This window comes from Athene cunicularia, assembly GCF_003259725.1.
Source record: "Athene cunicularia isolate RWA chromosome 1 unlocalized genomic scaffold, athCun1 chr1_part2, whole genome shotgun sequence".
Taxonomy (NCBI): domain Eukaryota; kingdom Metazoa; phylum Chordata; class Aves; order Strigiformes; family Strigidae; genus Athene; species Athene cunicularia.
The window spans coordinates 46,045,432-46,067,291 of NW_020799092.1; the positions used below are offsets into that span (position 1 = coordinate 46,045,432).

At 40.3% G+C, this 21,860-nt stretch overlaps 1 protein-coding gene across 1 annotated transcript in view; it reads right to left on the bottom strand.

Moving 5' to 3' along the window:
• The window catches only part of RASSF3 (Ras association domain family member 3), a 97,054-nt gene that overhangs the window by 71,322 nt on the left and 3,872 nt on the right, over positions 1-21,860 (bottom strand). Inside the window, exon 2 of the mRNA XM_026868634.1 lies at positions 6,367-6,491. Coding sequence (XP_026724435.1) covers positions 6,367-6,491 — 125 coding nt within the window. The remainder of the gene's footprint in view (positions 1-6,366; positions 6,492-21,860) is intronic.

A 21,860-nucleotide genomic window follows, 5' to 3' on the forward strand; every position in this document is an offset into this window, starting at 1 on the left:
ATACATAAAACTTTACATTTTAGAGGGTCAGTTCTCCTTGAACTTTCTCTCCAACATGATTAGGCAATGCTGTTTGAATATCAGAGAACCACCTGGAACGCATGGGACATGCAAGCCTGTATTACTTGTATTCAGTTTGTAATGTGATCATGTGTGCACTGCTGAGCCTGCTGAGATACTGGGAAGATGTTAATAATTTTGAATTAGGAAGAAAACTGCCACAGTAAAAAAATGCACTTGGCATTTTACATCCTACACCTGGCACAACACTGACAGCAGAAACTGGAAAGGATTGTGGAAAAATGCATGTAGTAAGAATAGTGTGTATTAGAAATAAATGGTGGAAGAAGACATTGATCTTATAATGACAACAGACAAAATGGCAGGTTGAAGCTGCCCACATTACTAGGAAAACATGTCATTTTCTAGGGAGACTACACAAACCTCGTGAATATGAAAACATGTAACTCTGCAGAAATCAAGACTGCCTTTTAAATGTTCCCCTCGTCTAATAGCAGTATTTTCCTGTAATGTGAAGCCTCATCTAGGTAACTAGAAAATCAGAGCTGTTTGACTGGAGTTGATCTGGTTGCTAAACAACCGATAATTGATCTCTGTGTTTCAACAGTGTTCTTTAAGCAGTGAGCTTGCTGCCTTTCTGTTTGAAAGGTCAGGCCTGTACATTATCCAAGTATTCTAAATGGAAAAAAAACCCAACAACCCAAATTTAAGAAAAAAAAAAAGTTTAAAGATAGATTTACTGATCAAAATGTGTAATTTTTAAATGTTTAAAAAATATAGTGGTGTAACAACATGACTCTGATTGCTTCTGTGGGCTGAAAATTCCTTCCAGGTGCCAACAAGCTGAAGTCCACTCTGTTAAAAATATTAATTCTAGCATTACATTATTTGGTCGCATGGTGATACAGGTACCCTCACCACGTGCCTCATCCAGTCTTTATTTATTGGACTTTAAGATCCACCTTTAATTTTATAAAATCCTCCTTGTTTAAATGCGTCTTTTGGATTTGTCCTACCTGTAATATTGAACTATTGCCTTAGTCACCATCAGCCCAAGTATTGATTCTGTCTGCCCTAGCAAACCAGACAGACTATTCCACAATGCCAGAGAATACTAAAGAAGTCCAAATATCTGTTATAGTAAATTTAGACTTCTTAAACATGTTGCAATTAATTTATAATTTAAAGATCTTAAATCAGGATTATGCAAAGCCCATTTTAATAATACCCTTGAGAAGGAAGGCTGCAGATGGCAGTGCCCCAAGAACTGTTGTGGATACTCTCAAATTATTTTTTGAAAGCTTGGGACTAATTTCTAGTTTGTATAATCTATCAAGGCTTTTATTTTTGCCAAATGGATTTCCCTAAAAGTAGCCTGAGCAATATACACAATTGGAACTGAAATCAGCTTCAGGTTTGGTTTAAAAGTTTTACCAGTCACTGGCAAAAATGAAATCACGCTCCACCTGCCAAAATAAACATAATTCAATTTTCCTCTTTTCCTTTCAACTACTACCAAGCATAATCAAGTTTAACAGAGATTTGAAATATACAATCCATAAAAATCATGCCCACTGTACAGGGTACACGTCACTACCCACAGCTAGTAGAGAAGAGCAATCCATAGCTCAACAGTAGCCTTCATTACTAGTCAAGAGCTGTACACATCTCCATCATGATATTTTGCTTTGTATTGTCATTTTTTTCCCAGAGGGGTTACGTTTGAAAAGAGATGTCAAACTACCTCACCTCTGAGTGGGAAGAACTGAAACTACTTTCAGTTCCATTTAGATTAAAACCTCAGTGCCTATCCAGGTCCAGAAGTTTCTGTGTTTGCACTGTGAGATACTCTCAGTCTTCTCCACAGCAGATTCATGCATTTTGAAGCAATCTGGAAGGTGTTATTATCCAAGCTTCTTGGGACAGCCTATATCCCTTTCTACCAAGTGTCTCAGGTCTTGTATCTCATCTCTGACTACCTTTTATCTCTGGGAAAATTTGAGTGTAGTGAGACCTCTTTGGGAAGGCATGCCATCTTGAAGGAGAAAAGAAATTGTATCTGTGGCTCTTGCACAGGAAATTTTAACATTTTGATCCATCTGGGATGAGAAAAAACAGGGAAAAATTAAAGTCCACATAATGGCTTTGATACTTCTTGGAGTTTGAGAAGCCCTTGGCAGTGTCAGTCAGAGGTGTTGCTCCTGTAATGGCCAATATAGGAGCACAGGAGAAGACTACTGGAAAGGGGCTCTATTCATCCCACTCTGCTTGTTCTGGAGGAAGCTCGCAGCTCTTTCCGCAGCTCTTTCTGAGTGCTCTGTTGCAAGATCACAGAGAATATCCATCATTCCCTCTTTAATCTCTGTAGGAAGCCTTTTCAGGAAGGAAACATTTAAGGATACACAATTTGCAAAACAACATCCCCCTTTCACCTGAGCCTTATATTTCTGCCATGGAGTACCTGCATGCAGTATGTTTGAAATTGTGAGTTTCATTTACAAGTATTTAACCCCACAGCCTCAGTGATCTCAGCTACATAATAGAATTTCCTAGACCTTTTTATAAATGAAACCTGTGTGTGTGTATATATGTATGCACACACAGAGGAAGGAGCTCAAAGTTCAGGCTTTTTTAGCCCAAATGACTTGTTAACAAAGTCAAGTAGCATGTCCATATTCCAGATTCTGAGATTATCTCCACTCTTGGGTGTACCAAGGTCACTGGTGTAATTGCACAGGATGGAAATCCCTCAGGAATCTGTTGACTCCTTTTGCAAACTTAGCAGTTAAGAGCCTGTAAGAAATTCCTCTTTCCCATAAGGAAACCCTAAGCCTGGATTCTCAAACTGTGATTCAACAAGACGTTTGTTCAGGGTTATTTGGAGTTTAAGGTGTTTCAGCCACACCACAACACGCAGCCCCTGTTGTGCTGACATCACCGTTCACAAGCTGTGTTGCAAACTAAAGAGCTGATCTGCTTTGCAAGAGCAAACAGTAGAAGCTGCAACATCTCCCTGACCCCTATGTCCAAACAACATATGCCCATATGCCACATCTCCTTGACCCAGCATTGTCCAAAAGCAGCAGTACTGGGCACCACTGGGAATGAAAGGGCAGGGAGGAACATACAACAGTGTACAGGCACAAACAAATATCCAGGACCAGGAACCACAGCCCAGCCAAAAGCTCTGCTGCACTCAGGGTGCCCACAAGGTCATTGCAGAAGGACAAAGTGCAGTTTATATCACCCAGTTCAAGTAGGAGATACATTCATACTGCCTGACCAGTCTAAAATGGTCTTAGGCCATGCAGAGTTAGGTCTCAAAGTATTTGTCTACCATCATACTCAGAGAAATCATGTCCCTGTGTGGAGGAAGTTATGCAAGTATAAAGATGCCATGTCCCTTTACAAGAAAAGATCTAAGATGTACCAGCATAAGAATGTGAGTATAACAACTTCAAACTAGTGTTCTGCCCACAAAAAATTATTTTGTTTAAAAAAAAGAAATTACACTTCAAAACAAAATGGATATCCCAGTAGGAAGAAAATGGACAAAGCCCAGGATTAAAGCTTGTTAGCAAGTCATTCCTCTCCATAAATACTATAAAGTTCGAGTAGTTCTGCAAAACCCCTCCACATTTTACATCAATGCTCACTGTATGGGTCAGACATCCCCAAATACATGAGTGGTCCTTGCAGCTATATATTTTACAAGCATAGCTTATGCAAAATTAACCGGTGTTGATTTTCAGAGTGTGATTTTCAAAGTCACGATGTAGATAAAGCAAAAGCAGGCGTCACTGGAACACTTATCCGTTTGCTTCTCACCCGGGACTGTTCTGTGCCAAGTATCTGGTGCCTACGTTAGCAAATACTGTGGTGCAACACTAGCAGCTCTGTAAAGCAATGTAAGTGGTGCTGAGAACCCAAAATCCTCAATATAAACACTTCACAGGTTTTCCTGAAGACAATCTCTGTTTTGATCCTGTGGACTGAATGCCCATTAGTGGTCAGAACACCCTAGATAGGCTCCTGGAGTGCCTCTTCTCAGAGGTTTCAGGAAAAAGCTTAATTTTCATTTGAAAGGGAATTAAGTTTATGTGCTCTAAGACTGCTCACTGATATGAGCCAAAACAAAGCAAGTGAGGACAATTGGAAGATTTGCTTCAAAAGCACACTCCTGTGTCTAACTAAAACCCTGAAGACTAGACACCATCCACAGAATAAGAATGTAAGAATAATTTCATAAAGGAAATAGATTCAGCATTTTCCCCATCCTCTGACTCCTTCACTATCTTACACTAAACACCTACTCAGTTGTATAGATGAGATGGAGATTCAGACTTTAAACAGAGCGGAAATATCACCTTAAGGCTGAGACTAAGTCCAGAAAATTTTAGCATGGAAGGGAAAAGTAATTTTGAAAAAACAGCTGAGATGGGAGTTGTATTTCATTAAACAGCAACCTATAAATGCTAGATCTTGTAACAATATTTCCATTCAGAGATCTTAAAATTATTTTCAAAAATTCTAATTCCTTTTTACCTATAAGCAAAGTAGGTAAGTCCTAGAAAGACAAAGCAGTTTGGGCAGGTAAGTAGCAGAGGAAGTAGCAAACTCAAACCTTGCGGTCTCCAACAGTAGCTGTTTCTATGAGGACAGCCATGCACAAAGAAAATGAACTCACACAGTAGGAAGCATTCCAGGTTTTGTGCACGTAAATGATTGTTGCTTCAAAATCAATGGATGATGGATGCTGAAAATAGCATTTGAATCCTCATCTTATGTGTATCAGTTGTCAAGCACACACACTGACCCAGACCGCCAGTAGGGAAAATGGAGATTTGTAACAACTGTCATCCACAGCAACCAGCCAAATTATCATTCCTTCCAAGAGGAAGGAATCAGTAGGAAAAAACTAGTACTTCTTTGATGCAATCTTGCTGCACTTAAACAAATGCACACAAAATTCAGCTTCCCTGAGTACTGTAAGGCTTAAACAGCAAGAGTTTCCTTCCTCAGTGTTCATAGACACTTTATCCAGGACAGCACCAGTTCTTTCTTAGATTTCTCATGGCCAAGCTATACATGCCTTTTTGAGTATAAATGGCTTTTAGTGGCTGCCTTTTTCTGCTCCTGTAGTATTTTCCTGCTGACAGTCACCCACACTTCCAAAACCTGTGTTGCCATGTCCTTCTTCCTCCCCACTCCTGCTACTACTCCTTTCAGTATCTGAGTTATTCCCCTTTACTCTTCCCAACAGCAAGTCATGAGGAACTCACGAGGGTCACTGTGTCCTCAGTCATGGTTTAGGTGGCTGGAGCACGCATCTCCCCTACCAAATAAATTTTACACTTGCAGAAAATTCAGTGCTGTGCACACGCTGCAAGCTCAGCAAAAGGCACTGAGAAATTTTGGTGCCCTCTCAGAAGTTTCTACAAGTTGGGCATAAATATTCAAGGACTAAACATCCAGTTAAGTTTGGGTGGACTTCTATGGAGGACAAAAGGTAAATGTATTTGAAAATGCAAAGAGGCATGAGCTAATTAGCACAGTACAACCTATATCACAACACTAAAGGTCTATGGGGGCTCATTATCACTGTATGAACCTTCTTCTCAGAAGACCCCTGCTCTGTCTACAGAAATGTGCTGTTTTGATGAGTTCCCTGAACAAAGAGAAAGGCCCTGATGTCGAGGGTGAAACGCAAGGAGTGACACTCTGTGGTGGTTTAAGGAAGGAAACGAGGAGGCACACTGTGACCTATTGAAGCTGCTGGGAAATCAAGGCAAGGAAATTTGAAATTACCCTAAGAGGGATTTGATGAGAACGGAGGGAATAACACCAAATCCGGACAAAACTAGTAGGATCTTTAATGATCACAAATAGCCAAGCCCTTAGTTTTATTTCCCACCTCATGGCACTACATTCAGCAGCATAGGGCACATGGGTCATCAGGCTCACTTTGTGAGCTGCTTCACAGTATGGCCAAGCCTACCTGAAGGGGAGATCCATCCCCATATTCTCATTCCCTGCCATACATGCCTGCTCTAACCCACAGTGACACAAACCAGCAGGAAAAATACCTTTCTTGTGGTAATTTTCAAGCCTTTCAGTCAGTTTAGCTGAAAAGTAGTTGGAGCAGGAGTGACCCAGCTGGCAGCAGCCAGGTGTGGGTCAACCCAGCCACACTGTAAAATCACAGCACTGGGTGGGATATTCAGCTTTGCTGGCCATGCCTAAGTGCGACATTCTTCCTGAGCAGCCAGGTGAGGCGAGCAGACCACACTTCATTACAGAGCTGACAAGAGAAAGCAGTAATTACACGAACACGAGATCTATTACCTGACCATTGCTGTAAGATGGATCTAAGGTGTCATGTGGAGCGAGGCAGTCCATTAATCTTCCATTCCGCCGGCAGCCCAAATGCACCAGATCACGGCAGTGAGCATGGCAGGTGTACTTGCAATCTGAAACATGCACACAGACATACACAATTTACAAAAAAAAAAGAGAAATAGAGGAAGTGTTTAGAAATGAAGTTGCTGCAGGCAGAACCTGGGAGCGAGACACATTCTCATTCGCTATGTGACCTCAGAGAAACTACCACCTCTTGACTGAATCTCCCCATCCGTACGTAAAGATAATAATAGTTACATATTATTGGAGATGTAAACCCACTGGAGTGAAGGTGACAGTGCAGCACAGCTCAGCGTCACACTGACACGGCTGCAGTAATGCAGTCCACTAGTCAGACTGGGGCTGACTTGGAGCAATGTTTTTGCAAAAAGTCTGTGCCACATGCTATGTATTAGCTACTGTAATGTCAGCTTGAAAGGGTCTGCTCTCAGAAAAGACACAACAGTTATGATTTTCAGATAAAAATTTCTGTGCAGGTACAATCACTATTAGATGGTTTTACATGTTTTAAGCTTAGGTTCTCTTAAGAATATGCACATGAATATTGAAAAGAGAATGAGCTGTAATTAACCTGCTAATTCACAAAGTTGCCTTCAGGAATAATTCAGAAATTTCACTTGCTGGTTTAGCAAAATCAACTAAGATGGCTATTAGAAAGGTGAATTCATGATAACAGAGGCAGATGGCCTTATCTCTAGTAAGAAATCAGATGATTCATAAGGTCTCTAATCTCAGAGAGAATCACTCTAACAGTATTTGCAAAAACATCTGTATTTGATTTGAAGCCTCGTTGCATTTGCTGTTTTCCTATGTAAACTGGGCAGAGTTCATGATACCACCCTTGCCTGGCATTGAATGCCACTTTCTTTTTTAGGTTTTAAATTGTTTATAGTTTTGCCAAAGAATAACCACTGTACTTCAAGTTTCCATGCTGGGGAACATCAGGGTGTTTGTTTTAGAACATTTTGGCTAAAACAATTCAGCCATTTCCAAGAATGACTTTTGGAGGAAATGCTTTCATATGCCCTAACTAAACTACTCTTTAAAATATTTTTTTTTCCTACTAAGCTTTATGCTTTCCTCATTTACAGCAAAAGCTGAATTCTGGATGGGGTTTTTTTGTTCCCTTATCAGCCTCTCAAAACTCTCAGTTTCCCTTATGTTTGATTAGATTCTCATTACTGTTCCTGGAGAATATATTTTTCAAGGTTCCCATTTCTGATTCATACTCATCAGCAGTGTTATGGGGCAAGGTAGCAGAGTGTTCCCTGAAATGCTGCTCCTCTTGGCTAGGGACTGGATCTTTAATGTAAGATCCCTGCACTGGCAGATCATCCAAAATCAAAAATTTTAATGTGGATCAGGTAAAAACATGCAATCACATTTTTGTGCCTGATAGAGCATTTATGCTATGCTTGCACTAAGGCAAGATTAAATATATTTTATTTGGCACAAAGTCTGCCAATACAAAGTCAACCAGTTAAAACTTTCCTAATACCAGTGACCCAGCAGAGTGACTCCATGCTGGAATCAGCACTCTGGATCAGATAACTAGGATGTTTCTGATCTTAAACCAGACTAACTATATCACTATATCTCAAGTCACACTCCTCTTGGGACATCAGCAAATTGCCTCCAGCTAATTATGTGGCAAGAAGGACCCTGTTGCAGTTAAATCAAAACACTGAAAGAGGGCTCTGAATCTCTAAAACCACCACTGTGTTTAATGCAGAATTTGGAAAACATAAAAATAGCACGACTAGAGGGGGGAAAAGGGATGGTTAAAAGGTAGCTGCATGATGCCCAGAAGGAATGATAGCTGTCCATGCACCCTTGTGTGATGCTGGCAAGCCATGCCAGACTCTCCCCAGTTGCTCCCCAGTTTCTCCTGGGTGCCACGTTTGAGCTACTTCATCCGCTTTGCAGGAAACACGGAACATTCAGAAACGCAACCTTTGTTTTATGCTAATGCAGCTGACTCACACACCTCATGGAGCAGTTCTGGAGAAGAAATGACACTTGTGTTTGTGGAGTCCTAGAGAAGAGAATAATTTTGTATTTGGAAAAGGACCCCGTGAGACGCAGTTGAAAAGCCTCACCCATACCTGACAGGATTAAATAAAATTCGGAGTTATTGTTCATCGAGTAAGGGAGTAGGGCAGCTCCATGGGAAAATCTGGATGGGAGCACTTAATTAAAAATTATATTAGAATGCATATGCAAAAGAAGGTCAAATGAAAGTAACACTTGAATTTCTTATTTTTCTTAATTTCTGCATTCTTTACTTTGCAAGTTATCTTCTTCTTAAGAAAAAAAATGCTTATGAGATCACACTGTATGTCTACCTTTCTATTCTATCCCTGTAATTCCAAGAAAACTGACCAATTTCAACCAGTCTAAAAGCTAATTAAGTTCATATGAGTTTTATGAAAATTATCTCCTGTCTAAAGGAGGAAGACCCAAACTAACACCCATGCTGAGCGTAGGGCAGGCAAAAATTAGCCGTTAAGCCACTGTCTGGCAATGTCTGAACAAGCAGTTACTTAACACATCACATCCTTGGTGAGGAGGTTACGGGGAATGGGAATCTGTAGAAAACCAGGCTTCACTAATTCCCCAGCTTTCTATGACTACACAAACAGATATACCGAGCATGCACCAATTCTAAAGATATATTTTCACAAATAATATTAGGAAAAAATCTGTTAGCTAAACAGTGTTCAAAACCAGGATTACTAATTAAGTTAGGAAACATTATCTCTCAATGCTATTTTGTTTGTCATTTGTATTCATTTTAATTTGCGAGTCTGTAATGTCATTTGTAAGACAGGGCCATAATTTCTGCCTGGCTATTATAGGTATAATTGCAAAAAATGTAAAAGCTTCATCCCTGAAACTCTATCTGTCATAAACTAGATTTTAATATACTGATTATAAGTTTAATGAGCAAGACAAGAAAAGAGGACAATTTTTTTTTTTTCTACAACAGTAATAATTAAACATTTTTTCTATGTGTTTTAGCTTTAAACACATTATTTTATTCCATTCATGGCATGCAATGTTTCTCAAAGGTTCAGATAGCATCAAATTTAAAATAGTATCTTTTCTGGTGATCCTTTACTGAAGCACTCCAAAAATTGCAATGAGTTCAAAAATTAGCTATTATTCTAGAAAGATTGTTCTGGTCATCAGATTGTGGCTTGACATATGATTTCTGCTTGGAAAGCAGTCAGAACCAGGTGCTCTTTCTTGATGTGGTCTGAAATGAATGCTGTCCTTTGAATTCAAAGATCTGGGGGCTTTAATGGGGCACAGTTGATAAAAGCATCCACTGACATCTAGAAAAGCTAACAGGTTTGTTTCACTACTGCTCAGACTGTCCTCTGAAGTTAGTTATGAAAGTGATGTATCAATGTGCATTGAATATGCATAATTGTCCTGCATAATTAGGAAATACAAAGTAAGTATTTATTAAACATACAAATATTATCCTTTAAAACTTTCATTGTTAACTACTGTGACATAATGTGACACCTTATTAATTATTCTATTGCAACTATGGCTTGACTAGAGACACAGAAAAAAATCATGTTGCAAATTTTACAATTACATGAAATCAAGATTACTCCAATTCTCCCTTCACAAGGGCGAACTGTAAGACTTCAACACATTCATTGTATGTGAATAGTCCCTACCTGATATTTGGGGTTTTTTTCACATGAAACCTGATTTTTCGTGATAGTTTGTACATAGCTGTTCCCACAACTGATTTGCTCCAGGGTGGCACAGCAGAAAGCAAGCAGGTGAACAGGCAGACAACCCAACAGATGCTCCAACATCAGATCCTAGTAATTCAGCATTATTTAATCAGGCAGAGGCAGGCTCAACAGCGAAGTCTCTCTGTCCTCCTGTGGTCTCTGCCTAGGAAATGTATGTGTTCATTTCTGTGATGGCCCAGACAAATTTAACTTCCAAATGGGTATGCAAAATGTATGTTGTGCCTGAGCAACTGAAGCACACAGAAAGTTCAAAGCCAAATTTGTGTCGTTTGCATTATTTATCAACCACACTAAGATGGAAGAAGTCTTTATTAGAAAGCATGAGGAGGGTATACAACTTGGTCCTGCCACTGTGTGTATTAGGAAATTAGCAAGTAAAATCATCTTTACTTGAGTGCCTGTGGCTTGGTTCCCAGCAATCAGAAGAGAGATTACTGCTGTGCTTGCTCTATGGAAAGTATGCCTGCAAGGCTTCTTGGAAAAATATTCAAACTACATGAGGTGCTTAATGCTTCAATTCTTATTCCATTTGCAGCCAGCAGGTCACAAAAGGAAGGAGAATGAAATTCAGCAATTTTTCTCCTGCAAGGTGGAACTGCATTGTATTTCTACAGTACATCGATATCAACATCTCACATTTCAGTTTGTACTTAATATATGTTGTGCTGTTCTCCTTTTTGCTGATGCTCAAATGTCTAGTCTAGTCGGATGCTAAAGTTGCTACTAAGATCTTTTTCAGCAGTTACAGTGGAAGCTGTAATGGAACGAGAAAGCCATTTGGATAAACTGCCTTCAGCAAGCATTAAGCACAGCTGCTAGGGGGTACAGATCTGCTGTAACATTGGTTTTATATCTATGCAGTTCCATTTATTTCTGATTATTTGTTTATTTATTAGTCTCACTTAACATCAGTCTGAGATGAAAATAAAGTTTGTTGTAGCCATATTTCCCAGTTAGTGAGTCACGGGTGATTTTTAATGGATCACAACCATTACAGATGAGACAGACTTTCCAATCTTCTTATGGTCATCCTTTTCCCCGAGGGATCTCTGTGCACACTTTGTGCTCTTTCCCTGTTGTGGAGCTAAACAAGGCTTAGATCAGATTGCAGCAAAGCCCACATCTTTCAAACCCTTGTGAAGCTGTGCCTATCCACAAGTACCACTGTGCCACTTAAGGTCTCCTAATCTGCTGTTTCTCTGTAGACTCTGCTTTCAACAGGTACACTGGCCATTGCCACGGCCACTGGCCATGAAGCCCTAGATGGGGTACACACTTCCCATAGAGATGATCCTCTACCCTTTTCCCAAGCACAGAAAGACCATAGAATTGGCTTAACTTGCTTCCTAGGGAAATGCTCCAAGAACCCTGTTACAAGTATCTTGAAAAAGACAGTGAAACCGTCTTGTTTCTGGAGTGGCACTGGGGGGCTGAATAAGACCAGAAGCTGTAACCAGATGTGCCTTCTCCTTTAAGATGATGAGCACTGCCTGCTGGAAAGCAGGTGGTCTCTCTCACTCAATTCCTGCTTCCTACAGTTGTCCTAACCCACTTGAAAATATTAGCAAGTGAGCATGGATAGAAACAGCAAATGATAAAGACTTTCAAACTGCTGGTGCTAAAGCTAGTCTTCAAGATTTGTAATTTAAACACCCACACAGAATTGTAGTAATCATCAGAGGCGGTGACACTCATTGCTTACAGGGCACTCAGAAGAAATTTTGGGTGCTCAATATCCTGGAAAAATGAAGCCATTGTTATGCAAGTGCCATGGTTGGAAAGTTGCAGCCATCATGTCAAATTTTCCATTACTTGTTCCCCTCCTGCACTGCAGAGCATGAGAAGCTACAAAATCAACCTCAGTTTCCTTCCTTACACAAATACATGAACTGCCATGGATATGCCACAATAGGTGAAGTATCCCTATTCATCCTTTCCTTGCAGAATAATATCAAAGAACAGAATATCTGATATACTGCTTTTCAGAAACATAAGTGATGTTCACTCTTAGAGAAGTACTACACCAAACTTCAAAGATTATTAACATCCATAACACCTTAGTATCAAAAGGATGGTAGACTTGTAATGCAAAAGAAAGAGCACAGAAATCCATGATGCTTTGAAGAGGAATGCAAAAGAAGCAAATGAAAGTGGAAGGAGGTCAGCTGATGGAATAGCCTTCATTGTATAAATGCATTTTTTCTTCAGTTTTGCTAAAATCCTCATCTTCTTGTTTCCCACAGCTGGCAAATATTATTTGGATTACAATCCTCAATTAGTAAAAAACAAACAAAAGCCTCTCAAATACTCATCTATCACTATGACTAATATACTGGTTAAATAATAGTCTATAAAATGTTATTCGTGACAAAACCCTAAAAATCAAAGGAATATAATTACAGATAGGTGGTCTATGAAGAACAGTTAAACCATGATCTATTGGTGACTTTAAAGAACTCCAGCTTTGTTAATACTAGTCCATGAAACATCATCAAATTATACACTACTCTTCATGTTTAATACTGATTCAGTGAAAAAGATAATTCTGAACAGATAAAGACATACGAAAAACTAAAATAAGACCAGTTATTGACTGTAGTAATATTGTCCTTAATGAAAGAGGATGTACTGTATATAGGAGCAGGTTTTATTTTACAATATAAATCAAATGCAGACATAGCACTTTAAAACATTCTCAGTTCAGCTGGTTTCTATGAGGAGAAAAAGTTACATGTCTACATATGCCACAAAAGTTACTTCCAAGATTAAATGACTGTTTGTATTTCTGCAAATATGTAGCTGAGACTGCTGTTTGACTTATATCTTTCTGACTTCAGATCAAAAGAAATAAGAATTACTCTGGAACCTGGTTAGGGAATCAGAATTTCAAGGCTCCTCTTCAGAAGATCAGAAAATTGTTAAGGAGACACCCAAAGTTTTGTTCCCATCCTGCAGTCCCACCAAGCCAAAAAGGGCACCTCTGGATGTTTTTGTGCTTTTGAATCACGAGAAATGATTGATACACATTTACGCTGATTTTTAAAAGATTTCTATACTAGTAGCTGTCATTTCTTCCTGGCTGCTAATTTTCCTCAACCCTGCATCCTAGCATTGTGCAACTGCAAACATTTACATACACACCAGATAAAACTGATTCTCTGCCAGCCTTGCAACCTCATTTGTAACTGCCACAGCCCACTCAGGGTCAGGAACCCTGGCCTGGGAACAGGATAAACTCCTGTAACAGGCTCTATTAGGAGCTGGGATAAAATTAACCAGAGTGTCTATGACACAGACCTGCAAAATCATGTATTTGCATATATTTGGACCACAGGAGAAGGCAGGTGCTTTAACTCTAATAGAAGAGTCCAGGACCCAATCCAAAAGCTCACTGGGTTTTTGTCTGCAAAGCGTCTTACCAAGCTAGAGTTTGGATACTACACAAAACCAAACCAAACCAAACCAAAACAAAAACCCCCACCAAAACGAAACTGTATTACTCACCAGTTTAAGATTCACATTTTTTTAGATAACAGTTTATCTATCATCTAGGCAGGCAACCATCTGACTTTGCCACATCCAGAGGACATTACATTTCCAAAGCAGGAGGGAGTTCATACTTTTGGAAGAAGATGAGAAAACTCTTGAGTGAATCACTGACTGAGAATCCCAGGGAGGCCCGAAGGAGGAGATGAGGTAAAAGAATCAGCAACCTCCATGAGCCTGGGACTGCCTAGTGTTCCTGCTGCCTGGGAACACTGGGACCACACCTGTGATCACGTTCATCAATAATTGGTTAAAAAACAAATTCAGCTTCCCAAGTGCAAAACAGGATAGATTGACAGGCATTTTAGATTAAGCAGTCTAAACCAGATTATTTTTCAATTTCTGCCACTGGTACCTTTATAAACATCTACAACCCTGTCATCTATTTTGGAGTCTTTAAGTACTTATTTTTGTATGATCTTATCTTAACCTGATTTGTGCCAGAGGGTTTGCTAGATAACTGGCAAACACCAAGACACACGAGTTCTGTGGACATGGTCATACTTGGCCCCAGGGGTAGTGAGACTGGCTCACCAGGACTGACAGGCCAGGGCAGCTCATCAGCCTACCCAGGAGTGGAAGGAGACATTGCCATCTAGCTGCACGCTGAGGGACGGGGATGTATAAACTCGCATGGATGAAGCATCTTCGAGACCACTGCTAGCCAGGAAAGCTTGCTGGCAGCTGCCACAGAGGTCCCTGACCACTGAGGGAGGATTGTCCACTCTTCATGTCAGCAACTAACATCTACCCTGGCTCTCAGATGCTTAAATGTCTCTGAGCACCTGGCCCTAAATGACGTAGGAACATAAATCTCACTGATTTACTCTGGAGCTATTAAAGAATTAAAGTCAATTTAATCTGTTTGTAAAGCTCGTTTGTATTTTTATCAACACGATAAACAGTCTCAGGTCTTCTCCCTCCTTCTAGTGCTTGCCAACAGGCTCCAGCTAAGACTCGTCATAGGAGACTGACACAAACCTAGGATCATATACAACCAGCCTATAAACAGGACAGTGCTCCTGAAAACTACTACACCTCTTTTGATCAGGTAATGCTCTGCATGCAGTCCTGTTTACAGTCACCATTCCTGCAGAAACAGAACACCCAGTGTTTGACAGACCACCCTGAAATAATAACAAAATCTGTTTGCGAACAAGGCTGAAAACATTTACCTCATTCAATCTATGTAAGGGTTAAAACATAAATTTACGATAGTGAAAACACTTTAAAAAGAAAAACACAAGACATGAAAATACAAGTTCAGATTGTATTTACTTCTCACAATCTCCTTCATTTGTTTCAGCATCACAGCTAGCTGGAGAGCTGGGCCACATCCCCTCCTGAGGCTACCCCAGGGATACTGTGTTTTTGGGAGGTCTTAGATCTGCCTTTTTCTGGGAGGCAGACTGAGGGGTACAGGGCTGAGCCCTCCTTCCCCAGCCTGAAATGTCTCCTCCCTGTAAGGGCTCCTCTAGAGCTAACTGGGCATGGGAATACCACACAGTAACGCCAGCATGTGGAGGAGATAGCTCATTTCTCCTTCCTCCTTAGGTCCTCTTGATATACAGACATCTACAGCATTCTTAAGTTAAACTTCCAGCCTATACCTTTAAACTGGCTCTGCTTGTACAGCCTTCAAAAAAAAAAAAAGTCTGAATTGCAATGCACACCTTGAGAAACAAGCTCCCCAAGCTGATAACATTCCTTCTGCCCTGAGCTTTGAGATCTGACATGAAACAAACTGGGAAAGGGGGGTTTCAAGCAAGAAAGCTTCTCCTACCCATGTACCTGGCTAATTTTCTGAGGTTCCCTTCTAGGTGCACACTCTACCAAAAACCTTAAGATAACCTTAAAATTTAGTAGATTTTTTAAACAGCCTGTAGCACTGCAATTCCTCCTGTCTTCCAAAGCTCCACACAATGAAAACAGCAAGACCTTGTAAGACTCAAACTGTTAATAAAAGCAGAGACTAACAAATCATACCCATGCTTTGCAGCAAACGTGAAGGGAATGACTAAGTGCTCAGCTCCCACTAGCACCTTTCCAGAGATGAGACCTCAGAGAGACAACTGCTCATTCCAGCCAGCAGACAGAGCCTACAGCTCCTCCATGCCAGGTAGGGGTGAGGAGGCCAAATTCCTGTGAGCGGTAACTTCAAACAAGGGATTTGAAATAAAACTTAGCAGATAACTTGATGTATCTCCTTGTCTGTTCTTTCACGAAAGACTTCAGAAAGTGCTTTTTACTGCTGACATAGCAAACCAGGCACCTATCACATACAGGTTCACAGGAGAAAACACCAGCGAAAATCTGATGGACCTGCAGAGTGACAGACTTTACTGATCACGTGTGGCAGTGACAAAACCAAGGGATCACAAAGCAGCTGTATTTCTTCTTCAGTTCAAGAGCAAAAGATTCTGGATCAGAAAACAAGCCTTATTTTCTGTTTCTGACATTAACAAACTGCAGTGAGGTTATGTCACAAAAAGAAAAAAGTGCCCCGTAGATGAAATCCTAGATTTGACCTGGCCTGGAGAGCAACTTATAAGAATTTATTTACATTTGATTTCCCAAAGAACTAGTAAATCTTCCTTTTATACTTACTAGTGTAAGACTGCAGTAGTCATTGGGTATCTCTACAAATCACGGAGCGGCACGGGGGAAGAGCACAGGTCCCGGCCCCTGGCCGGCAGCCGGCTCCCAGCCCTGCACTGTGCCACGTGCAGCCCCAGAGCCAGGCTGGAAGTGGGCAGAGGGATGGGCACCAGTGGCTGCCCAGACAGTGCCAACTGCTTCTCTCTGCCTTCTCCCACCTGCTCCACAGGCCAAGCAGCCAGAGAGAAGCCATGGTGTTGCACTGAGCTATGCTTGCAGCAGTGACGTGGCAGCTGAGTGGCTACCATGGTTAAAACAGGAGCTACAGCCTGTTTCCTCTGACAGATCTGCCCACTGGCATTTGGAGCCTAACTACCAGCCTAATTCACCAGACACAGTACGTTCTACCAATTACTTAAAAGCAGCCCAGGTTGTCTTTAAATTAAATTATGTTTTCATATGGAAACCACAAAACACAGCAGACCAGAACATGTGCTGAATTTCTGACCTCCGAGGGAACAGAGCCTGAATGAGGATGGGGATGTAGATGCACCAGCTCCTCACACCCGACTTTCCTTTTGTTGCAGCTTCAGAAAAAACATTTAAAATCCACCTTTGACAGAATTAAAAGCATCAGATTTTATATTCATTAAACACCTGTCTTGAGAACTCATGGCTGCATACACTTCTGTGCTGCAAATACGTTGAAAAGTAACAGAAGAATTTCTGTTTAAAAAGTCAAAAATTGGTCCAAAGTATTTATGCAGTTCCATTATGTGTCCTGCTGGTATTTTGGGACTTCCATTTGCTCTGACTGTTAGCCTCTTTCCAACGTTAAAAACCTAAACAAATGGGGAGGAAAAAGCATTCCATGTTAAAAAAAAAAAAAAAGTGAGCACTCTTCTGTATGCAAAACCAATACTGCTTTTGAAAGCGTTTGCTCTAGTGCCCTCTATTGCTGAGCCCCCAAAACATACAGCTAAGAGTTAACTCACAAATCAGCACTTTCTTTTGGTTTCCTTTTAGAAGAAACCTGTCCAAAAAGTAAGAATTGTAAAGAAAAGTATGGTTTAGCTCAGGTTTAGCTGCCTGAGCTGCCAAGAAGCTGTGTGTTCCTGACCAGACCTGAGTGAATAAGCTCTCTCGCTGGAATTAACAGTGGACAAGAGGTACCACTTTCAGTTCATGGAGGAGATGGATTATAAAAAAGTGATCCTAAGAGCTCAAAAAAGACCTGATTTACCTGCTTTACCTGAACACAACATTGGGAGTTCATTCTGAATTGCTGCTGAAGGATCAGTGATCACTCTGTTAGGGGAGATAAAACCAGTAATTATATCCTAGAAGGACAGAATCCAGACCTTTAACTGACAGATCACATGAAATCTAAAAACTTGAACTTCCTGCCAGATCAAACCTGCAGTCTGTTATGTTTTTAAATGTGGGATGAGAAAAAAAGAATCAAATCCATCAAATTAAATGACGCTTAATACAAAAATAGTTGTGCTTGTGCAGATTATTCTGTACTGATCATGTCTAACGCTGACTACAGCTCAATTCTGAGCATGCTTTTGCATGCTGCATCCAGTCTTGGTCTATGATTACATATCAGGCTCTAAAGTTACATTATCTCTTTAAAACAGGTAATTCCACACTACTAATTTATTAATGTTCCTCTTCATTCCTTTTCTTTCAGACATTATAGGTCATCATTCCCACTGTAATAGTGGACCTCAATGCAGATATACTGGGGAGGTGTTTGGTTTAATGCACGCAGTTGGTCATCTTTGTTTTGTCTTCCTACAAGCTCCCAGGGCAGCAAAAAGATGCAGTGGAGAGAAACAGCAACTTCCAACGGCTATTGTTTAACGTGGGCAAAGGAAAGAAAAAATGTGGCAGCAGAAAGTAAAATTAAATCTGCCACGATACTTCAGAAGAACAAGCCCACAAGAGGCATAGTACTAGCAGTTCCTGGTGATACTGACACCTCTCACACATTGTGGACATTCACTTCAGCAATCCTGATCCAAGCAGCCATTGTGCCTGTGAGATGAAGTTCAGTCTCTGAACAGATTTTTTTCTTACATTTATTACAGGCTGATGAAAATCTTAATAACTCTCTGGGTACAAATCAGGATTTTCCTTTGGAAGGGAGGCAGAGCAGACATAGAGATTCGTCTTGTCTCATTTAAAACTGGTAGAGCCAAGGAAAAAGGAATTCAATGGGATGCCACATATGTCTCATCTAATTATCTGAGAAATGGAATAAAACAACACATGATGCAATTTGCAAAAGCCACATGACTGGTAGGAGCTGTGAATGATAACCACCATAGAGAAAAACATACCATGGATTATCCAGACACTAAGAGAATGCATCTCCCTTGGAAAAATACAGACTCACAAATTACAGAAAAAACTAAGAAGTTATTTAATGAGTAGAGAATTACACAGAGAATTACACAGAAATCAACAATAATGAGAGATACTTTCATATTCCCTAGCCTTTATCAGCATTGCACTTGAAAAAACACAAGAACAAATGGACTGGGTGAGACCAAAGATCCATCTAGGCCAGTAGCCTGTCCTGAGAAGAGCCTGACAGCAGATGCTTAGTGAATATGTATGAGAAAAAAAAAAAAAAAGTGAATTTTGAGTGAAATTTCCCCCTTGTGGCTTTCTACTCTCTGGCAATCTGCAATTTAAAGCAAACAAATGAGCCAGAGGCTGTATCTGCATCTTTTTATTTAATATCCCTTGATGGCTCTTTCCTCCATTAATTTAGCTAATCCCTTCTTGAATACATTTATACTCCTAGTCTCCTAAACATCCTGTGTTAGTCAGTTCCACAACTGAATTATGTGCACGCATATATATGTGAAAGAGTAGTTTGTTTTAAGCCCCCTGTCTGGCCATTTCATGGTGTGGCCCTGACTTGTACGCTATGAGAAATGGTAAATAACTACGCTGCTTGCAATTCTCCATGCTGCTCTTATTAGTACAGAAGCATACTCTCTTGCAGCTGCCTCTTACCAAGCAGAAAACCCCCAGTCTGTAGGACTTTACTAATCTCTTTGATAATCCGAATTCTTCTCTTGTATCTTCAGATACTACTATACCCTTTTTGAGAGTGCAGGGTGACCAAACTACTTCATATGACATGTGGATATGGCATGGTTTACTGGGATTTCACTTTATTTCTTTCCTAACACTTCCATATATTCAGTTCCCTTTTAGCTTGGACACTGAGAAGAGTCTCTTTACAGAATCATCTACATGATTAATTCTGCTTTCCAGGTGACAACAGCTAAATTAGAAGCCACTGCTTTGTATATGCAGTCAGCATTTTCCCCATATGGTTTTGTTCATATTTATCAACACTGAATCATGTTTTACTCCCCAGTCACTCAGTATGATGTGTTTCTTCTGCAGTTAACTTTAAATTACCTTAATGTCCTGGTAACACTGACATGTTGCAGTCATCTTCTTTTTAATTTTGTTACTAAATGTTTGGGGTTTTTTTTTATTACAGATGCCAGCACAGATTCCTCTAGAACTAGGTAAGTGCACTTTTAAGCAAATCAGACAAGAAATACTTCAAATGAAAAAAGATAGGAAAATCACATACAGATTTTTTTGAATAGAGACTAGAAACTAAAATTATGCTTTCAGAACACAAAAGATCTTTAAATGGAACACTTCCATTAATAATCTGTGTATTCTTAAATGAACATTGGGCACAGGCTATTGAATGATGATTAAGAACATTCAAATCAAATGGTCTGAAATGTCTGAAGTAGATGAACAAATATGAACTAAAAGGACTGCACTCAGTCCTAATGCAGGCAGAAAACCTGTATGTACGGTCTGATGGTTAAAAGGCCATCATCTCCTACCTGCTTCCAATCTGCTGCAGAATCCTACCCATATCCAACACTATATAAATCATAGCCATGAACCAGACGTTCAGGATATAAAGATGCAGCAGTCTGAAAAGGCTGGATCAGAAATCCTCATTATCCACCACAGCGAGTCCCAGTGAGATGCGACCTTGCGTGGCTGGATCCATGCTCCAGAACAGCCACTTGCAGTCATAAGCTCACCTTGTCTGCTACCATGTTAGGTTTAAATATAACTGATTATGTTCAAGCTGGCTTCCACTGAGACAGTGTCCTTTTGCTGCCTTTCCCAAAGACAGGTAATTAATCCTTCAAATGACATTCCCTTGAAGGCAACCACCTTATCCACCCGTGTGAGCTTGAATGCTCCAGAGCCACAGGTCCCAAATGTCCCTACACTCCATTTATCATCATCTGTGTTGGGCCAAAACTCTCTCCATCATTACCAGAGATGGATGCTCTCCTTCTGACCACTCCTCCACAAGATCTGCAAGCCCTTGCTTGGCCTGAGGTATCCATCACACCACAGAGCACTGCTCCTACACACAGCACAGCTGATCCTCAGAAGAGAAGTGGGGCCTCAGTGAACTGTGGGGATGGCCAGGTGAACTTCTTTTACTAAAGATACAGGAGACATATAGGTACTCACTGGACAGCTGCAGGTACTCACTGGACAGCTGCAGGTATCTGCGCAGCAGACATGGACCTGACTACAGGGACTGTAGAGGTGTGATATGCAACTGGTCTGAGAGAGCAGGGGAGGCAGCGGCTTTCACCACCTGGATTTTGACAACACAGAAATAGTGTGACATTATCTCTTCATGAATTACCCAGCTACATAGTCTCACAAATGCTAGGCATGCTATCTCTACATACCCAAACTATTCCCAGAATAACCTGATTAAAGAGGTCATGTAAGGACACAGGTACTTGCAGCATAACCAATCATATGTTACCTGGCCAAATACAAAAATAAGAAGTTAATTCACAAAAATTTTAAATTAAGATGCTCTAAATTTACAGATGACACTAAAATTATGTTCTCCATTCCCATAGATTTATTTTGTCAGCCTGATATATTTTGGAGAGAGAGTTCAAAGGCTGACGTTGTCTGTTCAGTTAGACTTTACATGTGAATTCTTTTAGGAGATAGTATATTTAAGGGATATCACCAAACCTCTTCACAAATTTCCATTTATTTTGCATAACACATATTCTTACATTTTATACTGGACACTTGACCATTCCAACCAAAAATCCCTCAAAGTCAGTAAAAATACTAACTTTAATGTTAGAGAAGGACAAAAGGGGTAACATGCTAGGGGAGAAAAATTGCAAAAAAACCCCAACCAACGGCGAAGGGTAAAAATCAACCTCAGGCTGTGTGAAATACAATTAGTTTAAGATTTTGCCAATAAGTTCTCACTTTCTGCCCTCTGAAAGAGCATTCCTACGTACTTGGTAGGGCAGCAGCTCAAACTGATGAGAATCGTTCCCAGCCAAGAGCTGAGAATAAAGCTCTTCATGAGCCAGTAGGATTTGGCAAGAAACACAACTACGCAAAATCGCCCACCTCAGACTGACTTAATTTGCTGTA